Below are 24,973 nucleotides of genomic sequence, written 5' to 3'. Positions count from 1 at the left end.
CGAGACGATGATTGGACACAATGATGTAAGGGGCGGGTATATGTTTAACTTCCGGGTCGTTTTCAAAATTAAAGCTCCGACACTTATTTCAATGAGAAATAATAACAATTCAGAAGTTTGTTTCATTGGTTCTAATGACAAAAGTTTTTGTCTTTGAAAAACGAAATGATCCACCTGTAAAAACCCCCATCACCACCACCACCAACACCACCAACAACAACAACAACAACAACAGCATCACTATTTATTAAGTATTTATGGACCTTTGTTTTTTACTGGTGGCACTTTCTTTCTTTCTATCTTGTTTTTATTGACCACTGGTTGATTTGATGTCCATCTTGTTTTTATTAACCAATGGTTGCTCTTATTTATATCTTGTTTTTATTGACAAATGATTGATTTTAAGTCTATCCTGTTTTTGTTGAGTTTGCTCTTATAGATCATTTCCAGTTTTTTATTGTTTTTATTAAAGGTTACCTCCTAAGCACTAAGCACTTTGTCACTTTTGTTTGTCATGTATTGTCCTGGGCTGTTTGTTGTGTTGATTTTAAAAGGAGGCTGACTCACTGCAAACAAAATCTACCTATGGGTACAAATAAAGTAACCTTGAACCTTGAATGAGTTTCAACTGTAACACCTTAAATCTGGAGTTATCTGTGACTCCAATCAACTGTAACCCATATTGCGGATAACATCATACAATGAACACAAGCACAATGTTTTATTTACAATAATAACTCCTTTATTTTATTTTTCACAACAAATTCACAGATCTTTGTGTCCTGTGTTATTAAAGGGGAGCAGGAGAGTGAAATCTTGGACAGTGTAACACAACAGGACACATTCACTGGTCCTGCAAGAGAGCAAAAGAGACCTTTGGCCTGTGACAAATAACAACTGCTGATGTTGATGGATGACAGCTCTAGTGCATTTCTCTCTCAGAGTTCCCTTACAGTAGATAAGAAATAAGAGCAAAATGAAATTGATCTTCAGCTCATGACACAAGTCAGGCGTTCAGGATCAGTCCGAGGGAGAAGTATTTATATCATCGTTTCTGGTTCAGTCCTGTCAGGTTCTTCAGCTGTCAGAGACAAACATAGCTGAATGAATATCAACACAGAAAACAGTCTAGTTTGAAATAATCCAGCCAAATTAACACAACGACAAAGGTATTATGTTAAGACTACAGTGTACTACAGTGAGTGCATACATTTTAAAATGATAGAAACTAATTATATCAACGTCGACATCCTCTTGCTGACTTCATCTTGCCCATGTTGGTTATTTTCTTGTTGTTTTTAGTTCTGTTGTGTTTCCTTCAATTATTTTGAAATCACAAAAGGTAAGATGTTCTTTCTTTCATATCAGAAAATGATCCCTGCTTTACATTGAGCAGATCTAAAGTTCAAAACCTTACTAATGAACTATGAGGCCAAAAAACTAAACAAAAAGTAACCATGTTTTAAAAATCGTACTCATGAGGCAATGACTTACTGTAACTGCAGCTCCCATGAGCCCCTGCACCACTGTTTCACCAGTTGACTGCATCTACAGTACAAAGAGTTACACAGAAGTTACAACATGACCGAGAAATGTATTTAAAAGTCGATATAATAGCTTCAAAATGTCATGTCAAGCTAACTCGCTTCATTCTAAGCTCATTGAACTGATGTCATTTCTTGTGATTACGTCTTTGTCTGCAGTGGCCTCATATTCAGGCCAATAAAGGTTGTATTAAAGGGCAATGACATTTTTGATCTAAGGTTAGTTATAAAGTAAAGAAAAATATACAGAGGTGAGTCATTTGTTGTCTCTTCCATGCTTAACGCAGTGCACTCTACCTGTTTGGCGGTGGTGGCCATGTTGACCACATCCTGAATGCGATTGTCGAGGAAGTTCCAGGTGTCCTGGAAGTCTGGGGAGGAATCCTGAACCATGACCAGCTCTGTGGTGTTGTAGATGCCGGTCAGCGCTGCTCGTTTGGTGTACCAGTTCATCTGGAAATGAAAGGGTTGGTATGTTGAGTTTTAATTAAGGCAAGGTAAAACTCAGTTAACCTTACATTTGAACTAGGGATGTCACCAATCAATCGAGTATCAATTAATTGATTGTTAAGAACTTACTCGAACACATTTTTTTGTTTCTATTTTCTATCACGTGGATCAAACATCATGTGGTCTCATATTTGGTTCAGCTATCAGGGAGGTGTTTGAAGTTTAAAGCATGTTTTGATGTGAATCAGACTACAGTGGAGACGCTCAGCTGGGGGCTGCGGCTGAGTGACAGGTCTCCATAAGTGCTTTTTTTCTCCATTTCCAGACTGATTATGACCCAGTTGCTCTCCCGGCTGACACCTGACCACGAGACACGCTTATTTTTCTCAATAAGAACGAGTAGACAGAAAACTGGACACTGAGTCTGAAATATGTTTCTGTTCAGTTCCCTTGTTGAAGTCTGAGTCTTCACTTTTATGACTGTATGTCCACTGAGATTATGAGCCTGCTCCACATGTTGATATTCAGCGTGTTTAACGTTTTGAACACCTCAATATGATCCGTAAATATTCAATACTGTCAGTTATATACATTGTGTCATGAAGGAACATTTGATTCAGGGGAAAAAAAGCATTTGGCATTGTTTTTGACGTGGAAAACATTTATGTTTTTGTGAATGATTAATAGATAACTGATCGTTAACATTTCCAAATATTTATCATGGAAAATACTGAAAGATTTGAATTCCTAATTTGAACACATGAAATAAAGAGCAACATGAGTAGAAGAGCAGAGTGGCTTAATGTAAGGATACAAAGTGATGTGTGAAACAACTCAAACTGGATCCACTCACATCTGTTGATCGGTCTCCAGCGTAAAACCACATATCGTCCACCAGGGTGCTGAGGTGCTTCAGACTGTTAGGGATGTTGTGAGGGAGCAGCAGGATGCTCATTGCCTGATTCACAGAGTCAAAGATCAGATACGGTTTCTCATTGGGTGCTGCCAGTAATGTCAGTACAAGAACAGCTAATGAAAGACGACACGTGCACTCCTCCTCATCATTCAGACCTTACCTGTGGCCATGACTCAATGTAGGGGATGTGCATCCTCAGTCTGGTCTCTACAGCATCTCTGAGAAAGTCAGCCGTGCTCTTTTTCCTGAACAGAGCACATCAAATCAATGTGTTCCTCACTTAGAGCTTTGACTTTGACAGCTTGACAAACAGCAGATTCAGTTTTTTGAGTCAAAAAGAGAATTGTTTCTTTTAAATTAGGGTTGGAATTAGACTGCAGGTGTGTGTGTGTGTGTGTGTGTGTGTGTGTGTGTGTGTGTGTGTGTGTGTGTGTGTGTGTGTGTGTGTGTGTGTGTGTGTGTGTGTGTGTGTGTGTGTGTGTGTGCTCATACTCGGCCTGGTCAAGCTGGACCTGCTTGTGTTGTTCAGCCAGGATCTCTGTCAGCTGTGAGTTGCACTTGGAGACGAAGTGCAGGATTAGATCTCCAGCTCCGTTATAAAACATACCAGTGGAAGCCGAGGACAGGCCCAGAGTCTGGAGAAATCAAACACAGAGAGATATCTGAAACCTTCATTCACAAAGGAGCTCTTCATGTAGGCTCTGATTATGTGCTCTAACAGCTGTTTAAACCTCAAGCTAACCCTTTGTTTAACATCACAGGCAGCTCACCTCAGCACCGGCTGCAATGGCCTCCATGGACCAGCCGTGCAGTGGGACGAACTCGAGGGCAGCGGTCAGGATCCGAGCCTGAAGCTGCTCCTCTGTTTCGTATTCTTCGCCCTGCTCTCCACTCTGGTCCTGGTAACTTTCACAAAGACCCAAACAGTCATGTGAGGTGGGATTCAGCGCTGCAGGTCAAAACAGTGAAGTCTTACATCCCATCTACTGTGCCGTTTTATCAGCTCACCTGGTGTTGGGCCCGGAGGCCTCCTCCGCTGCAGGGTCTGCTGTTGAGTCGCCCTGAGAAGCTGTGGTTGCTTCCTGCTCAGCAGATTGAGCCTGGTGGTGCTCGTGGTAGGTAGAGGATGAGGAGGAGGAGGGGGGTTTGTCAGATTTGGATTCATCCTGAAGCCTGAGGGCTGCACAGTGGAAGCCTCGCCTCAGACTGCTGCATGGGGGGTTTGCTGCTGGAGGTGCAGCCACCACTGTAGAGAGATTTACATCCATTTATTAGCCTTGGAAATTTTTAATGGAGATCATGTGACCAAACTCCTGAGCCAAATCCTACACTTATACTAAAACTCAGGCTCAACAAGATCTTCTTTATAACTTAGTTAAGTTACATGTTTCTGAGATGCCTGTCACACATGTGTAGGCTTTGTTCTTTCCTTTAAACCAAAGATAAGTTAACAAAAGAACAACAATATGGTCGGATGTATTAGATGAACTTAGGTAACAGTCCATTTAAAGCAGTGATTGGGTCGGGACCATAGACTGTATAAAATATGGGCGTAGTATCCGTGACTTCACTCATCTGTTTCTGAAGCACTGTTTTAATGTCAATCGTCAGCGGCAGCCATATTGCTGCAGTATGTAGTAGGCAGTAGGTAGTGTACTGCCTACTACATACTGTGTTTGAATTTAGTCTGTAGTAGGACTGTTCTGTTGGATCTGGTCTGCAGGATGCTGGGTCAGATGTCACTGGATTTCTGGTTTGGGAAAAGTGGAAGTAAACAACGACCAAGCTGATAGAGAAACTGCTTCTTTAACATCACTTATGATTTAAAAAGTTAAGAAGTGGTTTATATGGAATTTAATAATTTTCACAGCACATAAAAACTGAGTTCCCCGGTCAAAAAAGAAGAGAAAAGAAAAAGTGGAACGAGCCAGTGCATTGTGGGAAACATTACGCGAGGCAGACTGGTCCGATTCATAGGCTGTTCAAAACCGCCAACTATACTAGCAGTATGTACTGATTTGGCTAAAATTCAGTATGTAGTATGTGAACAAGAGCAAAATCTGCAGGATGCCAAAACTACCCAGATGTCTACTGATTCAGGAACATTTCACAGTATAACGTTTCCCACAATGCACAGCGCTCTTTCCACTTTTTCTTTTCTCTTCTCTTTTTGACGGGTGAACTCAGTTTTTAGGTGCTGTGAAAATTATTAAATTACATATAAACCACTTCTTAACTTTTTAAATCATAAGTGATGCTAAAGAAGCAGTTTATCTATCAGCTCGGCCGTTGTTTACTTCCGCTTTCTGAAACCAGAAATTCAGTGACGTCTGGCCCAGTGTACTGCAACACAGAACAGAACAGTCATACTACAGACTAAATTCAAACGCAGTATGTAGTAAGTAGTACCTACTGCCTACTACATTAGTAGGTAGTATGTCGCAGGCCGATTTGAGAACAGCCACACTGAAATTTTCCTGAATCAGTCAACATCTGGGGAGTTTTGGCATACTGCAGAGTTTGCTCCTGTTCACTTATTGCTTACTTATAAGCGGTTTCGAAAACAGCCACCAGGGGTTCCCAAAGTGTGAGTCGGGACCCCCCCTGGAAGGTGGCAAGACACAAACTGGCGGTTGTGATGTGTTTCCAGAAAGTTTTTTTTTTTTTTTAAGTTATCTTCTTAAAATAGTACATTTTACCCATTATAGTACTATATATAGTATTGTACTATATATAGCACTATAATTGTAGCTAACCTTGAAATCGAACCATGAAAGTAGAAAATGTAATGAGTTTTCTGCCTTTCTTTTTGCCAGATGACTCCTAAGTTTAGGGTTAGTGAACAGTTAATTATCAAAAGCATCAGTAGCAGTAGGTTAATTCATAACAGCACAGGAAACACAGACACATGCTCATATAGGTAGGGTCATTTTCTGCAGACCAGCTAAATGAAAACACATTAAATCACTTTGAGGGACAGTGGGGGTCACAAGTCTTTGGTACTTATATTTTGGGGGTCACAGGCTGAAATGTTTGGGAACCCCTGGCCTAGACCACGTTTGGATCTCAGCACTGTTTGCAATTTTCCACCTTCTCCCCACCATTATCAGTGTATGGAAAAATAACATTATGCAGACAGCGTTTGACTGGATGCACAGGTTTATGACCTTCTTCAGGCTAAAAAGACCAAGCACAGTTAAATAATATAATCAGGTGTGTGCAGAACATTGTGTGCAGCATTATTTCAGTCAGGTTAGCTGTACACACATGAATGATTTGAAAAGAATAACTGCAAAACAACTAATATTAAGTTTGATTCAAGATTTGTCTAATACCCTTTTTACTTCAAAACCCTGTGAAGCTTTCAGTAGAAGTTACCTACATCTTTTTCCATGATCAAAATATTAAAACTAAGTCATGTTCAGGAGCAGATTGTGCATGTCAACAACTTAATGCAATCTGAGTCCACTGTGCATCTTTAAGTTGTGTTTGGTATTTAAGCTCTAAAATGAATGTGTGATACGCTGATTGAGAGTCTGAACTGTCCTCAGCTGAGGAGAAACATACTTTGACATGTTGCATAAGAGAAGACGCCCCCCTCCAGCTGCAGCACATTTTAACATGCAATGATTGTTCTCACAAGGTCACCATGTCAATCTACAGCTCTGTGCATAGTGTTTATCATTTTAGAGCCATAGTCTACATTATGATGCCAAATGCTGCCCTTCATGTTCACCTTCTGTGTCAAGTGACTTTGTAGCTAACGTCAACAAAGGCTAGTTCCTACTTCACACCCCGACCAGCTCAGAGAAAGCACAACGCAGGGTTATTTTTCAAGCTATCACTCGTTAACACGACAAAACAACAGTAGAGAAGTCCAGTTTTACCGCTGCACAGCCCCCGGAGTGTCCTTCCAGCCCGCAGACCTCTCAGTAGCGCCGCCATGTCCAGCAGTACTGAGGGGCTATTTTAGATTATGCTGCTGCTACGTCACTTTAACGCGACACGGAGTTACTCACTAATCAAGTCAGCAGACATCAGACATCAGGGGAAAGACGGCTTCAAAATAAAACAAACACGAAATATTTCATAAATGAAGAAAGTGAGAAAACATTACAGTCAACTGAAATGGAATATTGAAGGGCGGAAGAGATAAAAAAAAAAAAAAGTAAGGTGTATTTTATTAATCTGAGAAAAAGGTCAGAAGTTTGGAAGACTGTTGAATATATCATTTAAAGGAGTATTTTTTATCGTTTTTCAAATTCTGAGATTAAGTCAGAATTCTAAAACAGAGGATTGCTGCCATAGTTTAAAGAAATAAAATGTTTCGAAAATGTAATATACGGTAATACAGTCGCTATCATTTAATCTTTTTTTTTTTAAACCTTTGCCCTCTGTCTTAGAATTCTGACTTTAATCTCAGAAATCAGAGAAAACAACAGTCATATCTATGAATTAATAGTCTGAATTCTGAGTAAAAAGTCTGAATTCTGGGTTTAAAAAAAGTCTGAATTCTGGGTAATAAGTCTGAATTCTGGGTTAAAAAAAAGAGTCTGAATTCTGGGTAAAAAAGACTGAATTCTGGGTAAAAAGTCTGAATTCTGGGTAAAAAAAAGTCTGAATTCTGGGCTAAAAAAAAGTCTGAATTCAGAGAAAACAGTCTCAATTCAGAAAAAAAACCCAGTCAGAGTTATGAAATAAATTTTGAATTCTGGGTAAAAGTCCGAATTCTGAGTAAAACAGTCTGAATTCAGACAAAAAAGCAGAATCATGAGATTAAAGGCTGAATTCTGCATAAGAAGTCGAATTTTGAGTAAAACATTCTAAATTCAGAGAAAACCATCTGAATTCACAGAAAAAAGTCAGAATTATGAGATTAAAGTCAGAATTCAGTGAAAATTGTCTGAATTCAGAGAAAAAAAGTCATAATTCTGACTTTTATCTCAGCATTTTAAAGAAAATACACCTCTGAAAACCTTTCTGCTCAGACGCCCTCCAAAAGATGTTTTTTGAGTGGTCCTAATCCTCTTCCACTAATGTTCTGATCTGGGTGACTTCAAACTATTTTTTATATTATAACACATTATCACATGGTGTTGTCCGCACGTCACAATTTAAACTTTTATTTTGAAAATCTATAACGGAAACACATTGATGACGTCTTCATTACTTGACATTGCAACATCCAGAAAGATAACAACTGACTTACAGACAATATAACATACAGCGTGTTCCCCTTTTATTTAACCTGTGAGCTGTTAAGGACAACCACACAGAGACGTGAGTATAGTTTATGTGTTTGTTACCTGATGACAGACTCAGGGTTTACTTCGTGGACCTGATTATCACCCGGCGTGTTCTGCGTCACGCTGGTTGCTTTATGTAAAGCTGTTCCTTCACCTGAGTCAACCCGGATAACCTGATATTTAGGAGCCAACATATTCACCTTTAAGGCTGTAGGTGATCAGAATCGTGTTTTGTGGTTAAATATTAGATAACTGCTTTCAGATGATTTTGACGTTTTTAAATGCTTATGAAAATGTTTTCATAATGTTAGTTAATGTTATTATAATGTAGTACTTGGGTACAACCATGGATGTCTTATGTGAGATTATTCCTGTTATCATAAATCATACACGGTCAGTGTCATCTTTCTGCTGGTTATGATGAATCATATCTATAAACATGTCACGTGTCTGTGGTCTAAGGTGTCCCTGAAGCCTTGTTTGGGGTAAGCTCATAATAACCTGTCATTTCTTCCTGAAAGTTATGGCAGACCTTGGCGTCAAAGCAGGGGAGCGCGTCCTGTTGGTCTGGACTCAGCCCTCAGCACCAGCTGACCTGAAACAGCATGCAGAGGACCTGGGTGCTGCTGTGGGTGCACAAGGCAAAGTGTCAGTGGAGAATATGGAGAGATTAACGATGTGTGAGTGACTCTTCACCTTGTGTATTGTATATTCTACATATGTCTGAATCATGGAATATTGCTGTAACTGCAGAAAGTGTTTCATCCTCACTAAATCAGGAGTCTCATTGATCCTCTCTGCAGCCTCCCATTCAGCGTCCACCTTTGACTGGGTGCTCTCGTGCCTGCTGGCTGACAGCTCCTCCATCCACAGCTCAGACACTCTGGCAGAGATAGCCCGAGTGCTCAAACCTGGTGGAAAACTAGTCCTGGATGAAGCAGTTACTGGTAAATCAATCAATCAATCAATCAATCAATCAATCAATCAATCAATCAATCAATCAATCAGACTTTATTTATAAAGCACTTTTCATACAATGGCATTGTAACACAAAGTGCTGTACATTAAAACAACTTCAAATAGAATAAATTAAGAAAAAGATCCCAGCCCCGACCCCAAACTTACATCCTGAAAGGCTAAGGGTATTATTTATTTTCTAATCTATAATTTGTCTAACGGTCACATCCTGTCCCTTAACCCAGGGGTTCCCCAAACTTTTCATCCCAAGACCCCCAAAATATAGGTGCCTTGTGACCCTCACTGTCCCTCAAATGTGGCTTCATTTAGCTGGTCTGCAGAAAGTGACCTTACCTATATGAGCATGTGTCTGTGTTTCCTGTGCCGTTATGAATTAACCTGCTGCTACTGATGCTTTTGATAATTAACTGTTCACTAACTCTAAACTTAGGAGTCATCTGACAACAAAGAAAGGCAGAAAACTCATTACGCTTTATATTTTCAAGATTTTATTTCAAGCTTAGCTACTTTTTTTGTAGATATTTTTACTGTGATGGGTAAAATGTACTATTTTTAGAAAAACATTCTGGAAGACATCTCACAACTCCCCCTACTTTGGGAACCCCTGCCTTAACCCATAAAGCTGGTTGTGGCTCTATCTGAGTTTGACTTGTTTGTGTCTTTACTTCAGGAGCTGAGGGGCAGAGTGTGAGGACTGCAGAGAAACTCATGTCAGCTCTTAAGTTGTCAGGCTTCATGTCAGTAACAGAGGTGAGTGTTTCGTACAGAGATATGTTCGCTTGTCTGTAGGGATGCACCGATCCCACTTTTTAGGTCCCGATACTGATATAGATACCTGGGCTTTGGTATCTGCCAATACCGATACTAGCCGATCCGATCCTGGTATTGATCTAACAATCTCCATTCCTTAATGAGAATAGAATCACGTTTTGGCAACTTCAGGCTTCTCTGGCTTTGTCGGAACAATTAGATCCAAACACCTGTCCGTTTTTTCACACTTTGAATCCATTAATAGAAGGTTTCTTCCTTCTTTGCAGTCGGCTACAGCTGACATAAACTTCCTCCTTTGGGCTTCCATTATATTTTTCAGCGCAACTGCCATCCGTCGAAACATGAGCGCTGCACATGTTGCAAGTTTCCGGCGGAGTTGTTAGGAAAAGAAGCGTGACATGCAGTTAAACTGCAGAGCCTCTGTAGTTATCCTCCATCATGCTCCACCGGGAAAAAATGCACAGACCGGCCGGCACTGATGACGTAGGAGACGCTGTGAATTAACTTGCTGCTACTGATGCTTTTATTAATTCATTGTTAACTTACCCTAAACTTAGGAATCATCAGGCAACATAGAAAGAAATAATGAAAATTTTTTTAATTTTGCAAGATTTTATTTGAAATGTAACTATTTTTGGCAATATTTTTAGAATAATGGTGTAAAATAGATTCAAGATTCAAAGGTTTTTATTGTCAATTTTCACTGTATATACGAGACATACAGGAAAAACGAGATGCTGTTTCTCTCTTCCAGCTTTTAAATATCTAAATTTTAAATATAAAATACAATAAAATATAATAAAATACACTTCCATAAAAACATCCTATGTACACAGTGCAGGTATTGCAGTGACAGTTAGGCAACTTTAGATCATTTAAAAAAGAAAAAAAATCTGGAAGACATCTTGTGACCCCAAATTAGTGTCTTGCAACCCCCTAGGGGGTCCCGACCCACACTTTGGGAACCACTGCAACCGTAGCGGGATTACAAACAATGAACCCTGGTAACAGAGCAGAAATGTAAAAATGTAAGGATTGGATTCAAATACAAGTCCTACATCAAATTAATAATTTTTCTTAAGTATTAGTATTCATTCATTATTAGAATTCTTCAAATTAAGTTTAAAAAGATAATAAAGAATACAGCTTGTATCAGTTTTAGTAAACATCTGCAGGTCAATCTTTTGAACCTACCCCCTCACCGTCTCTCTCTTCATCCAGGTGAGTAAAGCAGAACTAAGCCCAGAGGCTTTAAACTGTCTCAGGACGGCCACTGGATACCAAGGAAACACTCTGTCCAGAGTCCGCATATCTTCCTCCAAGCCCAACTTTGAGGTTGGGTCGTCCAGCCAGATTAAACTGTCATTTGGGAAGAAGACGCAGAAGCCAGGTGAGACTATTCATCGGTTCTGTTTTTTTACCTTTTATGTTTTATGAGAATCTGTTAATTTCTTTTATTGATTCATTCTGTTGATTTATTGTGTGTTTGTGTGATCCCTACTCGGAGTAAAATGTACAGAGTGCAGTTTAAATGTGTATTTTGTTTTATTTTATTTTTAATTGATATTTAGATCCCTACAAGACTTACTAAACAGTCCTCAAACAGACTGATTAAGTTCTACATGAAACTGTGTCATCTGGTTTGTTGTTAGAAGTTGGTATGAAGCTTATATCTGCACACATCTTTGGTTTCAGCAGAGAAGCCTGCTCTGGATCCCAACACGGTCAAAATGTGGACGCTGTCAGCCAATGATATAGACGATGATGATGTGGTGAGTGACAGATAAGATAAGATAGTCCTTTGATCGGGCCTCTTTCAGTGTCAGAGTTTAAAGAACGACCCACACAGACTCGCCTGTGTTTCTCGTACAGCATGTTCTGAGTCCTTATTGTCCCCTCTGCTCCCTCACTCTCTGTGTAGGACCTGGTGGACTCTGATGCTCTGCTGGATGATGAAGACTTGAAGAAGCCGGACCCAGCCTCTCTGAAGGCCGCAGGCTGTGGAGAGGGAGCCGGCAAGAAGAAGAAAGCCTGCAAGAACTGGTGAGGCCACTGAAAAGTGTCTTTCAGCACAGATGACAGCATGCTATGGCTTCTTTACTCACTGAGCTTTGAGAGGCTCCTTTAATCACTGGAACGATGTGTTGTTTGTCCGTCTAGCTCATGTGGTCTTGCTGAGGAGCTGGAGCAGGAGAGTACAGGAAAACAAACCCCCAACATGCCAAAATCTGCCTGTGGAAGTGTAAGTATATTCCTTTACATGCTTATGAATTCCCAACAGTTTTTTTCCTATCATAGTAACCTGTTAACGAAGATTTTGCTTCTTTATATGACAGTGTTACCTTGGTGATGCGTTCCGATGTGCCAGCTGTCCTTACGCGGGGATGCCGGCGTTTAAACCTGGAGAAAAGATTGTGCTGGACAACAAGACGCTGACAGACGCTTGAGACAATAGATCATAAACATCCAGCAGCCCCTGCTTCAAAACATCACATTCCTTTATGCTTCTCATCCACCTGCTGCACCTTTAAAAGCATGAGTCCCCCTGCAAAGAGGGAGCCCCTGATCTGCTTTAACACTCTATGAAGATGTCCTCTGTCCGTCTGTCTGCACAGTTACAGCTTGTTTGATTTCTTTAGTATTCCAGATTGACAAACTTTGTTCCATTTATGGTTTTCTGATTGTGGCAAATTTACAATAAGCAAAAGCAAGATTCAAATCAGATTAAAGTGAGGTTGTACTGATGCTTATAATGCAAACATCTGTGTGATAATGCCCAAAAGGGTTTCCACAGGAGGAACTCGAAGCACTGAAATCTGTTATTTTTTCTTTTCATTGACAGTTGGATTTAAACAGTGAAAAATAAAGAGGACATTTCAACAATACTTAAAAACAATGTCTAATTCAAGCCTACATATGTATATAAAGGTAAAATGTTTCACTAAAGATGTGTGTTTTATTTTGTGGTTCAGCTTAATGTACAGGAGACAATAAAGAACCAGCAGGTCATTCAGACAACGTTGCTCCCTGAAGGGATTCTATTTCCCATAACAACCTGCTAACTAACTTAAAATACAAACATGTTGTTAAAAACATTGATTAAATGTTATTTTATTGATTTAAATGATTTCTGTTTACAGTTTTTAAAAATAGTCCCAGTGATTCCTCGTCAGTGATCGTTCCATGGTGATGGATTCTTCTCTGCCTGTTTTGGTGGATTGAACATGAAACTGTCCTCATTCAGCTCTCCTTCTTCTCTGAGCTCTGCGGTTCACACACCTTTAAAAAGAAACTAATGTCACAACTTTGAACCCTGCTGCTATCATCACCACCGCTCATGGTTTAACTTTCTTTGGAGAGATCGCTAACCTAAAGTTTCTCTCACCTTCTCCCCTCAATCATATTGATGGACAGGATCCAATGTGAAAACATCGTAGTTTGCTGATTTATCATGCTAACTGAAACTAGCATTTTAGCCACATTGTTTTGATGCTAACAGAAGGTAACGGTTTTACCTCACCTTACAGTCTATGGTGTCAACAAGCAGAAGCTAAATGTGTCTGAACTGTTTTCCGCAGATTGATTTGACATGACGTGTGATCAGTTTGTCTCTGGTGTGCTCATGTTAGTGAAAGTTAACAACCAGGGTCACAGGGTTCTGACCAATCAGAATCAAGCAGCCGCAGGGCTCTCGGGTCTCACACATTGGGCGTGAGACACGCATTTCAACCTGTTCACACGCTGACACGCCACACTTTGTATTTCTCACGCAGAATAATTACAAGGACAATGCCGACCAAGTTGCACCACCTTTCTTTAAACTGTGGAACAGGTAGGAATCAAGTTGGTTTCCCAGAGTTCAGAATGAGCTTGCCACGCACCAGCTAATCCAAAAAAAGAAAGAAATATAGATACCCAACAGCCAATGAAAAAAAATACATTGTATCCGGGTAAAAAAACGCAACAACGTTATGTTTCAAAGAAAAAGATGCACATGTGCAATTGCAGACTGACTGACGCAGATTGGAAGTCGCAGGAGCACCGTATCAAATGTGTACAGCAAGTCATCTCATCAATTGATTTGGTAGGCTGTTTACTGAATGAAATGACTACTTTTTCACAAAAATAAAGAGAGCTAGTGAGAAAGTAGGAGAGAGGGCAGTCAAAATTGTCACAGCAAAGGAACAAAATACAGCCTATATACAGGAACTTCAATTATATAATGAGAAAAAAAAATCTCAAAATCTCACTCTGAGCTGAGTTCAAAACTTAAGAGCCCTGCAGCCGGAAGATCGGTAAGAGCAGGGTAATAAAACTGAAGAACATTTTCTAACTTACATTAACTACAATTTAAAGAGATCAATAATTAGATACAAAACGGATTAGATTAGAGTCTGCAGGTGAAACTGCAACAAAGTGTCAACAGGAGCAGAAACATACTTCTATAAAGAGACAGACTTTAAATTTAACAGAATCCTTTCTTCACATTGATGAGGGAGGACTTCTTCAGGTCTGTGATCATAACTTTACCCTGAAGCTGTAAACAACCAATCAGAGCAAAACAAACCAAAGCCAGGCTCAACATATGTTTATAAGGAATCCATTTATTTCAGTCAATGAATGTGGCCAACAGTCAGCAGATGACTACTCAGTCCTTCATCAATGTTCGTCCAACACCACACACACGTGTCGTCTGTTTATTGCGCACAGTGTCCAACAGTAACAGTCTTTGGAACAATATTGGATCCGAGCGCTCCGCAGTGAGGATTGAAGTCTGTTCTCTTCATGGAAAGTGGATAGTACAAAACACAGGATAACAAATATAAAGCTTTAAAAAACATTTCAGTGAGCTTGGCTTTGAGGCTGACCAGTTACTACACAGCAGCTGTTTGTGATCTCTGGTAAATACACACAAGTTTGTACCATTTTTTCGGATGAAATGACCTCAGCGGTTTCTTTTTAAAGAAACATTTTCATCCATGACTCAGCTGGTTTGGTACATATAACTTTGATATGATGGAGTAAGCAGTTTAATACATTAAAGAATTGATCAAAACATTGAGATCTACTTATAGTTGACTCCTATTATGCACTGATTGATTGGTATCCTTTGGGTGTTGTTTTTACATTGTCTCTGTCTACAAACACTGACATTTGGTCAGAGGATTTTACATCATAAGCTGATCCACAGATGTTATTTATGCAACCCAAACAGCCAAAAAGCAAACAGAACAGTATTAGGAGGTGAAAATCTCAGCATTACTGCAGTTACTGAGACTCAACACCGAAGTCCATCTTTATGTCTCCTAAACTGGGTTCAAAGGTGAAGTTGTAAGACACTGAAGCACGACCGTCACCTGAGCTGTCCCACGGCGAGCTGAAAAAATACACTCCTTGTTTTCTGTGTCGACTCCACTCGCACTCGCCCTGAGAGGAAGACACACAGAGCCTGTCAGAACGTCAATCAGCCACAATCCTGCTAGAGAAGTTAGCAAACGTCACACAGCTGCTGCTGCTGCTGATTGCTCTGACTTGCCATCTACAGACAATAAAATAAGACTTTAAATTTGATCAATAAAGACAACAACATACTCAAACACGTTTTTTTGTTTTGATTTTCTATCACGTGGATCAAACATCATGTGGTCTCATATTTGGTTCAGCTATCAGGGAGGTGTTTTAAGTTTAAAGCATGTTTGGATGTGAATCAGCTGACTGAAGGTGTTGCGCACAGCAGAGACGTTCAGCTGGGGGCTGCGGCTGAGTGACAGGTCTCCACAAGCACTTTTTTTCTCCATTGCCGGACTGATTATGACGTGGTTGCGCTCCCGGTTGACACCTGACCAAGAGACACGCTTATTTTTCTCAATAAGAACGAGTAGACAGAAAACTGGACACTGTGAGTCTGAAATATGTTTCTGTTCAGTTATCTTGTTGAAGTCTGAGTCTTCACTTTTATGACTGTGTGTCTGCGGAGATTATGAGCCTGCTCCACATGTTGATATTCAGCGTGTTAACATGTTGAACACCTCTATACGATCCGTAGCTATTCAATGCTGTCAGTTATACATTGTGTTGTGAAGGAAAATTTGATTCAGGGGAAAAAACTCATTTGGCATTGTTTTTGACATGGAAAATGTTTACATTTTTTTATGATTAATTGATAATTGATCGCTAACATTTCCAAAGATCGACCACAGAAAATACTTGAAATTTACATCCCCAGACTGAACTTATCTTACTCCGTCTAAAAACAAAGGACATTAAAAAGCTGCACAAACTGAAGAAGAACAGCTTGTGGTACAAAGACGATGGTAATGTTGTTGGGTGCTGTGATACCTGCTCAGTGATTGGTCCAATCAGACCTGCACTAACAGTGATGTCATTGGTTAGGTGATATTCCATCCACAACGCAATACCGTGGCAACGACCCACCCTGAAACAGACATTCAAACAAATACATGAGACACCCATGTTTTCAAAAAAGAGCTCACAGATTTATTCTATCATCAGGAGTCTGGACTTTTGCCGAAACTGAGAGATAAATGATCAGTTTGCTCCGAAGTGTGGATAAAGTGACAGTTCATACACTTTGGTGTCCGCTTCATGATAACAATAATAATAACAATTTTATTTGTAGAGCACTTTTCAAAAACCAAGTTACAAAGTGATTCACATGGGCAGCAAAATAAAACAGGCAGTTAATAAAATCATAGAAGTCAAGATAAAGAAATAAAACACATTTTAAAAGGCATGAAATTCCCCTCAAAGAACTCTAAAGGAATAAGATTATTTTAAAATATATTTCTTAAGACGGTTAAAATAAAATAAAATAAAATTCAGATAAAAGTATGTTTTCCATGTTGAGCTTTAAAAGTAATCAGTAAAATCTTAAAATGAATTCTAAAACATACAGGGAGCCGGTGAAGCTAAAGGAAGCTAAAACCGGAGAGATAAGGTCGTATTTCTGGTTAAAACCCTGGCAGCTGAGTTCTGTACAGTTTATTATCACATACTTATGGAGATAACATGTCTCAGTACCTTATTAGAGGCAGTGAGCCCTCACAGTTGATTGGCTGTTGAGGAAGGCACTGTGTGAAGTCAAAGGTCATGACGGCTGAGGACTGGGTCAGAGCGCGGCACGGGTACTCCCACAGAGGGTGGGGCTCGGCCTCACGGGACTCACGGAAATCTAGTGATCGCTGGAGACAAACACACATGATCTGAGAAACACTTTTAAATGTCATAACTTGGAGCTGAGATTAAACAAACACATTTCGAACTGGTGTTATACATTTCCTTTATAGATCATCTTTGATTCAAACAATCTCCTCCATGACTGAAAATTACAGACACCGGAAGAGCATGTAGATCAGACTGAAGGTCAAATCTAATTCCTATGAAAATATAGTACACTTATGATTTAAGAGTGAAGGTAACTAAGAGTTTTTACCTGGACCATTTCATCCATGGGAGACACATCAAAGCCTTCACATGTCCCACATGGTGCTCTTATCCTCCACAGGTCCTAACACATGAAGAAAAGGGAAAGTGAATCACCAGTAAGAAATAATCAACTCTCAATAATTATTCTTAAACACTTTTCTGAACAGGTCTTAAAAAATCTCAGATTTCCTTTTATAGCAGACTTCAACAAAAGAGTCAAGGAGACCCTGCTCTAGGGGATACATGTATTAGACCTGCATGGAGTAGATATTTAATCTTAAGACATGCCAATAATGAAATGAATGGATACTTTGCTCTCTCTTAAAAGGATACAGGAATTTTAAAAAGCGTTCTCTCACCGTGAACTCCACAGCCATCATGTGCAGGGAGGCCGAGCGGGGCAGTACAGTGGCGTTTGGCTGGAGGAGGCCTGCCAGTGCGGTCCGACAGTACCAGAAGAAGAGAGAGTGCCAGGGTAAGAGGCTGGTGCTGAAGTACGGTTCACCCATCAGGACTGAGATCTGTACAAAAGATGATGCTGATTCTTAAATACATATTTATGAGCTTTTGTTACCAATTAGCTCCAAATGCAACAAACAGATTAAATACCAGGAAAAGGAACTCAAAAATAAGAGAAATATAACAGTTCAAACTGAACTTGTGACCTTTAGGGGGCAGTGCAACAAGCTGCAAACACAGTATTGACATTCTGACAGAAATGGGGAGAGGGGTCACTGTGCAGGCTGCAAGAGAGGGGCCAAACATGGAGCTGTAACAGAACCACATGAGATGCTACAGAGAGAAGTTGTTGGCTGCCATGAAGACCAGGAAGTCCTCTAAAAAATGCAAGCACACAAGTCACTCATACATGAGTTACACACAGCAACTAGTGTGTGAGAGAGTTGTGTGCTTTGATTTATTGTTTGAGGTAATAATTGTAAGAAAACTAATCTAATAAAAACCTTTAAGGCATTTATAACTGATGCACAACCCAGAAGGTATATATTGTAGTTTTATAAAAACCCTCACAGGCCGCAGGTGAAACTTGTAACAGTGATGTTTTTGTGTGTATAATGTAAAACTTCTTGCAGCCTGCAGACAGATTAAGATTAATAACAGGAGATAGCTACGCATCTGGCAGAAAATGGGCAACATTACTTCAGTCAGTCACATCCTTTATCCTGTTAGCATTAGTTCTGTTTGTCGGTTCATTGGTACAATAAAACACATGACCAGTTTACAAGCTAAAGAACACTAACATGCTCCATATATCTGAGACAGACATCTAAATAACATTAAACACAAGTTTGAAGGAATCTGAAACACTGCAGGTAACATCATTAAAGTCCCTTTGTTGGACTGTAGCACACCTGTTCCCCTCCTAGGTCATCACTGCTCAGCTGCTCCGGACTGATCTCCAGCAGCTCCACACCTCCTTTTATCGAGTTGGTTTCCAACACCTGAAGAAAATGGGACGCATCGTCAGCCTTTAGAGCTTCAATGTGAAACTACTTGTTATCAAAGATTAAATGCATCATCTTATTCTCCGTTACCTGCTCAATAACCTGTTTGGACATCCGGGAGTTTTCCAAACCATAGACCTAGAAGAGACAATAAGGAGACACTGAGTATGGTTTCTGGTCTGTGAAGGTTCAGTTTGTGTCCACAGGGTGTAAGCAGAGTACCTTTTTTGCTCCAAGTATGTTAGCAAACACAGGAAGCAGACTGCCATCGCTCACACTGAGACACACGCTGTCCTCCTTCAGGACCTGCAGCACACAGAGCACATTATCAGATAATCATAACACCTTTAGGCACTGACACTTCTGACTGTGGTCAGCTATAACACTTACACTGCGCAGTGCACTGACGTAGCTCTCTGTACGCCGTCTGTCGTTAAGTTCTCCGAAACGTGGCCGAGTCCAAACCAGGTGAGCCTGACAGGTACAGCACGGCCGAGAGGGAGGAGCCACAGTCTGAGAGTCCTGCTGCCTGAAGACATAAACACCCAGACAGTTCACACCTGATACTGGAACTTCAAAAAGGAGTCCAGTTGACCACGTTTTTTTGGGGGGTTGCTGAAATAGTCCGTACTTTCACACTTGCTTGGATCAGGGTATTAAAAACATCTATGTCACAGGGGCAGTGGGTGACTCATTCTGGTGCACCATACTGTGATACCTCTGTTTTCCACTAAGAAGGTGTGGATGCCATTTGTATTTGCAAAAAAGAACAGTTTCTGTTTGATGCTCTCTGCTGAAAGACACACAGAAGGAGTTATGTTACCTGTGAAGCTGGAGGCTGTACCACAGACTGTAGTCATCATGGCAAACAGTCAGACTCAGATCCTCTCCTTTTGTCACACTGCTCTCCAAAGGCAAGAAGTACACACTCTGCATCCAGTGGTCCCGCCACTGAAACACAGTGCAGTGATCAGCAGGGCTGATGAGAGCCTGATATACAACTTAATACCCTTTAACTCACTGGTGCCGTCTTTGGTTGTGTGTACGTCCAGCTGGGAGCCATGCTGCAAACTATGCTTCCACTGGGATCCATGTCCAGGTCCCACCAGGACAGGACCACCTGGGCCTGACCGCTGGACTGAGCCACAAACTGGGAGGAGTGGGTCTGTGATGCACTGCTGACTGGTTTACTGAAATCCACACTGAGAGCAGAAGGATGGAGAGCAAGATGAGAAACACACAGAGAGAAAACACTTTGAAAGCAGATGTTTGGTTCTTTCGTACCTGAACAAGGTGCAGAGAGGACTCAGGGGGGTGAAACTGAGAGGAGACACCTGGCTCAGCTGGATATCACACACTGCATGAGCTCCTGCACAGCGTCCCACATCAGGGGGCGGGACCACACGGGCCCCTTCCACCTCTACCGGCTGCAGCTGAGCCCAGCTCCAGAGCAGCTCTGACTCCACCAGCTGAGCGTAGACGGTGGCTCGGTGTGGGACAGCCTCACAGCCTTCCTGCAGGGTGGAGGGAGGAGAAAAGAGATGACTGCTAGCTGGGATTATACTTTTACCCTCGTGTCTGCACAACCCGAACCCTCATAAGTGTAAAAATAAAGATTAAGGTCCTCCACGCATCACACATGAACTCATTTATGCGAATACACACAAGCACACACACCTGGACCAGGTTTTGGTGAGCATGTTCGTAGCTTGGCAGAGCTCCTTCTCCTATCAGCTCAGTATCAAACAGTTCTGTGATCAGAACATTGGCCTTCATCCGCATATCTCCATCTGTATTGAATCACAGCACACACATCATGAGCACATAAATATTTAAAGTCTTCAGAAACAAAAAGGTGCCAGTGGTAGGAAAAACTGTGTGAGTGTGTGTGTGTAATTGTCTCTGACCTGGCCCCACAGTGACCTCTGTAGAGTGTTTGTTGATAATCTTGACCTTCTCAGAGAAGCCGTTCTTCTCCACAATACACTGTGCTGCCTCAGCCATTGGCTTAAAAACCTGCAGGACAGATGGCAGAGGGAGAGGCATCACTTATAGAGAAACTTAGAGAGATCACAGAAACACGCCTGTAGAGATGAAACATCCCATTACAGAGTGACTTCCTTTATCAATTAAAAAGTGTATTTTCTCTTCACTGAACATTGGAGTAGCTTTTCTACCTCTGCCTTAATTTGTTTTTCTGTATGTGATATTTTTTGTCCCACAAATATTTTGTACCAACTGTTATTTGTCTCGATAGCCTGTTTTCTTTAGTAATGTACCTAACATACTCCCAGACCTTTTCTACCTTTAACCAGGGGTTCCCAAACTTTTCAACCCGCGACCCCCAAAATATAGATGCCAGAGACTCGCCACCCCCACTGTCCCTCGAAGTGATTTAATGTGGCTTCATTAAGCTGGTCTGCAGAAATGACCCTACCTATATGAGCATGTGTCTGTGCTTCCTGTGCTGTTATGAATTAACCTGCTGCTACTGATGATTTTGATAATTCACTGTTCACTAACTCTAAACTTAGGAGTCATCTAGGAAAAAGAAAGGCAGAAAACTCATTACATTTTATATTTTCAAGGTTTTATTTCAAGTTTAGCTACTGTTTTTGTCGATATTTGTTTTTACTATAATGGGTAAAATTTACTATTTTTAGATAACTTTTGTCATTGAACTTTTTTTGTTGCATTTTTTTCACTATTTCTTATTCACCACAAGTTAAAAAATTATACAGTATATAAGTAAGACAAAACTAACAAGAAGAATAAATAAATAGATGCAAAAATAATATAAAAATAAAGAAATAATCAAAATTAACAGTACAAACAAAAACGAAGATACACATAAAGAAACAAGGTAAATAAACTAAAATAAGTAATAACAATGATCTTTTTTTTTAGATAACTTAAAAAAAACATTCTGGAAGACATCTCACGACCTCCCACCCGCACTTTGGGAGCCCCTGCCTTTTACTACCCGAGTCCATTAGACTTCAAAAAATGGACAAAGAGGGACAGAGATTAAAATAAGCAGAATTAAAGCCTAACATCATGGAGAGCATTAAGTTATAAGGGTCCTCTTTGGTGTTTTATTACAGAAGTCTCTCTGGTGTTCCAGCTGCTGGAGGAGCCGTGGCCCACATCCCAGTGAGCAAATAATTACCCCAATACATAAAGAATGATGGGACAAATGCTATTTTCAATTGGGACCAACTTTGTGTGGAATCTTACATCAGTCTACAAATACAGAAAGAATACATATTTTCGTAAACACAGAGAATAGCTGCCTGAGAGGCAACAGAAAGCCAGCCAACCCCTTTAAAGAAGACTGCTATGATGTAATATCAAAAAATGATGTGAACCAAAAATCGGGATTCAAATCGAATCGTGGGTTGAGTGTATCCTTACATCCATACAATCCACAAAGTTTATTCAATTCCAAATATACTTACAAAATGAACTGAGTTTTCCTTTAAATACTCTTAAAATATAAATCCATTCACAACAAAAGCTGCCTGCCTTACAGATAACACACACACATTTTATTACCTCCACAGCGTAGCAGAAGTCAGCTCCAGCAGTGAGAGCCATCATAGACAGCAGGCCTGTCCCTGTCCCAATGTCCAACACAACCACCTTTTCACCTCGGGCCTTCACTCGGGCCACAGCTGCCCGGATGCCCTGGTAGTACTTCTCATTCTGGAGGAACAAAATGGATATGCTGGGTGAGCTGTGAGGAGGAGAAAGCTAGCTAGATTTAAGCAAGTCAACTTTCAGTCAACTTTCCTCAAACAATGAGGATTTTAAGCTTACATTACTGTTTGAACTTAGACACTCCACTGGAATGAAACTTGATCATAATGATCATAAAAAAGCACAAATGTTTCCAGCTCAGGAGGTATACTGAAATATTTATATATATACAGACGTATTATCATTTTGATCATTATTATTTAAAGCATTTCTTTACATTATTTAATTATCTATTTATTTATTGTATTCATCTGATCTTGTTAAAACTACCTTATTTTTAACTTTTCTTTCCACTCTTACTTATTTTATTAATTTTACTGAATTGAATTTATTTTATTTTTAAGTATTTTATTTATAATCATGCCATTTATAATTTTACCATTGCTGTTGTTTTCTGTCTCTCTGTTATTTTGTGAAGCACTTTGGGCTGCATGTTTTTATTTATGAAAGGTGCTACATAAATAAAGTTGAGCTGGGTTGAGTTGAGACTTGTTGTGGTTTAGGTTACTTTGTTGCCTGAGGACACATTTGAATCAGAAAATCCACTTTAATGTCCATCTGATGCTGTGTGACAAAGGATTGTACGGCCGTCTGTAGGCTGAACTTTTAACAGGATAATTATCCTAAGAAAACAGGTAAACACTCCAAAGGATGGCTCAGAAACAAACTCTAATTTAAGACCAAGCTGGGATCTGGATCCAGTGTGTCTTACAACATGTGGACTGTGAAAGGAAACTTCAAAATACATTTCAGCTGAAGGAAGAGGAGGAGGAGGAGGAGGAGGAGGAGGAGGAGGAGGAGGAGGAGGAGGAGTTCTTAAAACGTACAAATGATTTGTGCAAAAGAAGGTAGAAGCGTCTATGGGAAGGTACTCCTGCCAAATGCATTCATAAGAGCTTCTGATGGAAGTGTTGTCATCATGTTTTCACTGTGCAATGTTCGATCTGTTCATTTTTACAGCTAGATTAATAACCAAAAGTCAAACCAGAGAAAGGCTTTGCCTAGAAGATGTCATCCAACACTCACCCTGTCATGATCATGGAGCATGTCTGCAAAACAAGACCTGGAAGATGGACATTGGACAGATGTTTTTTTTTGTATGTAGAAACCAAAACAAGTCGTAAAAGTGTCACCATATAGGGCAGCTTTACTGTACTGCTATGTTCATGTCATGACATTTATTTAACAGCACTAACGACACCAGAACATTTCTAGCTGTCTGGTTTTATGTCTCTCTATTATGATTTCAGGGGACTCTGAGTTAACTCAAATGTTATAACACATCATGTATAACGCCCACACAACAACACTGTCATGTGCGCAGGTGATCTCCATGCTGTGATGCTACACTCAGAGCTACCTGGCTATCTCCTGGTGATAGTCGTACTCCTCGCTCTCCTCCAGCCAGTCTGGAGCTCCGGTGGTCGGGTTGGCTCTCCCACAGAAGGCCTTCATCTCCGCAACAAGTGCTACAACACTCGACTGATATGTAATGCGGAATAAAATCTCTGTTTCCCTCTTTATTCATACAAGTTTAGCCGGATTACAGGAGCAGCGTTGCCTTACAGGGAGCGGCCATCTTTAAAAGTGACGTCACAGGTGGAGTCACGTGACTGGTACATGGGACTGTTTTAGCTTTCTTATATAAAAAACGTTTTTCTTTTCAGTAGCTACATAATCGATAAATGTGAACGTGAATGTAAACTTTACTGAATATTAAAATTAACCCTAAACTATTAATATTAGTTCAGTCAGACAACTCACGTTTAAATTGTTTATTGTAGCAGCAAATACATATTCATGTTTGGCGCCCAGGCTCCGGCCTCATCACTCCCTGCAGATAAGTTTACATGCAGACTTTGAGGAGTGATGAGCAAAACCTACTAAACACCCCTGGAGCTTGCCGGTGGATGCTGGGGAGGCAGCGGGGAAGAAGAGAATATCAGCAATAGGCATGCAGCAGAGGCGTTGACAGGCAGAGGGAGAGATGGGAGATTTTCCCCAGTTTAAATAGACCACCAATTTGAGAGGCAGAGGGCAGGATTGGATGATGGTTATGAGAGTGGGACATGTGATGTGTATGGCATTGCAGCTCGAGTTGTCTGCCTGAACTAGCTGGCAGGCGTCGCTCCATTTGTTTTTAAACTTCTGAGGACATACAGTCATGGAAAAAATCATTCGACCACCCTTATTTTCTTCAATCTCTTGTCGGTTTAATGCCTGGTAACACTAAAGATACATTTGTTTGGACAAATATAGCAATAACAACAAACATAGCTCATAAGAGTTTAATTTAAGAGCTGATATCTAGACATTTTCCAGGGTTTTCTTGATAATAATCAAAATCACTTAAGCTCTTGAATCAATAGCTATGGCATTGTACTGCCAAAAACAGTGCTT

At 40.3% G+C, this 24,973-nt stretch overlaps 3 protein-coding genes across 4 annotated transcripts; 1 reads left to right on the top strand and 2 right to left on the bottom strand.

Moving 5' to 3' along the window:
- Positions 1-719: 719 nt before the first annotated feature.
- Positions 720-6,929, bottom strand: coq9 (coenzyme Q9 homolog (S. cerevisiae)). The gene is made up of 9 exons (XM_034685525.1): positions 6,798-6,929; positions 3,919-4,156; positions 3,681-3,816; positions 3,403-3,545; positions 3,071-3,155; positions 2,848-2,952; positions 1,842-1,997; positions 1,495-1,548; positions 720-1,081 (listed from the first exon to the last, which is right to left on the bottom strand). Exons 1-9 carry the CDS (start codon positions 6,853-6,855, stop codon positions 1,046-1,048), a joined length of 1,011 nt encoding a protein of 336 aa, XP_034541416.1. The 5' UTR covers positions 6,856-6,929; the 3' UTR covers positions 720-1,045.
- Positions 6,930-8,050: 1,121 nt separating this feature from the next.
- ciapin1 (cytokine induced apoptosis inhibitor 1) lies at positions 8,051-12,851 on the top strand. 2 transcript variants are annotated; one of them, XM_034685528.1, is made up of 9 exons: positions 8,051-8,190; positions 8,678-8,836; positions 8,960-9,103; positions 9,805-9,884; positions 11,127-11,295; positions 11,604-11,677; positions 11,827-11,948; positions 12,066-12,147; positions 12,242-12,851. In XM_034685528.1, the coding sequence occupies exons 2-9, from the start codon at positions 8,680-8,682 to the stop codon at positions 12,350-12,352; spliced, it is 939 nt and encodes a 312-aa protein (XP_034541419.1). In that variant the 5' UTR covers positions 8,051-8,190; positions 8,678-8,679; the 3' UTR covers positions 12,353-12,851. The 2 variants fall into 2 exon arrangements, with proteins under 2 accessions (XP_034541419.1, XP_034541418.1); XM_034685527.1 differs by having other exon boundaries at positions 8,052-8,190; positions 11,601-11,677.
- A 1,737-nt stretch (positions 12,852-14,588) lies between these two features.
- On the bottom strand, positions 14,589-24,184 carry prmt7 (protein arginine methyltransferase 7). Its single transcript, XM_034685740.1, has 17 exons — positions 23,934-24,184; positions 23,600-23,636; positions 22,370-22,519; positions 20,722-20,830; positions 20,492-20,604; positions 20,099-20,328; positions 19,836-20,016; positions 19,638-19,765; positions 19,205-19,343; positions 19,037-19,120; positions 18,905-18,952; positions 18,722-18,811; positions 17,711-17,872; positions 17,359-17,433; positions 16,947-17,107; positions 16,245-16,341; positions 14,589-15,332 (listed from the first exon to the last, which is right to left on the bottom strand). The coding sequence occupies exons 1-17, from the start codon at positions 24,026-24,028 to the stop codon at positions 15,174-15,176; spliced, it is 2,058 nt and encodes a 685-aa protein (XP_034541631.1). The 5' UTR covers positions 24,029-24,184; the 3' UTR covers positions 14,589-15,173.
- Between the last annotated feature and the right edge of the window lie 789 nt (positions 24,185-24,973).

Source organism: Notolabrus celidotus, chromosome 6, assembly GCF_009762535.1.
Source record: "Notolabrus celidotus isolate fNotCel1 chromosome 6, fNotCel1.pri, whole genome shotgun sequence".
NCBI classification, from domain to species: domain Eukaryota; kingdom Metazoa; phylum Chordata; class Actinopteri; order Labriformes; family Labridae; genus Notolabrus; species Notolabrus celidotus.
This window is presented reverse-complemented; position numbering and strand designations above follow the sequence as displayed.

Bases quoted from the DNA above. Each gene is read 5' to 3' on its own strand.
- coq9 (XM_034685525.1), bottom strand. From the start codon at position 6,855: ATGGCGGCGCTACTGAGAGGTCTGCGGGCTGGAAGGACACTCCGGGGG. The intron at 2,953-3,070 runs GTAAGGTCTGAA...TCTGTGAATCAG, and splicing joins ACATTGAGTCATGGCCACAG to GCAATGAGCATCCTGCTGCT. The intron at 1,082-1,494 runs GTAAGTCATTGC...TGTCTCTGACAG, and splicing joins TCATGGGAGCTGCAGTTACA to CTGAAGAACCTGACAGGACT.
- ciapin1 (XM_034685527.1), top strand. From the start codon at position 8,680: ATGGCAGACCTTGGCGTCAAAGCAGGGGAGCGCGTCCTGTTGGTCTGG. The intron at 8,837-8,959 runs GTGAGTGACTCT...TCCTCTCTGCAG, and splicing joins TATGGAGAGATTAACGATGT to CCTCCCATTCAGCGTCCACC. The intron at 9,104-9,804 runs GTAAATCAATCA...TCTTTACTTCAG, and splicing joins CCTGGATGAAGCAGTTACTG to GAGCTGAGGGGCAGAGTGTG.
- prmt7 (XM_034685740.1), bottom strand. From the start codon at position 24,028: ATGAAGGCCTTCTGTGGGAGAGCCAACCCGACCACCGGAGCTCCAGAC. The intron at 20,017-20,098 runs GTACGAAAGAAC...TTCTGCTCTCAG, and splicing joins CCTCTCTGCACCTTGTTCAG to TGTGGATTTCAGTAAACCAG. The intron at 19,766-19,835 runs GTGAGTTAAAGG...ACTGTGTTTCAG, and splicing joins CACAACCAAAGACGGCACCA to TGGCGGGACCACTGGATGCA.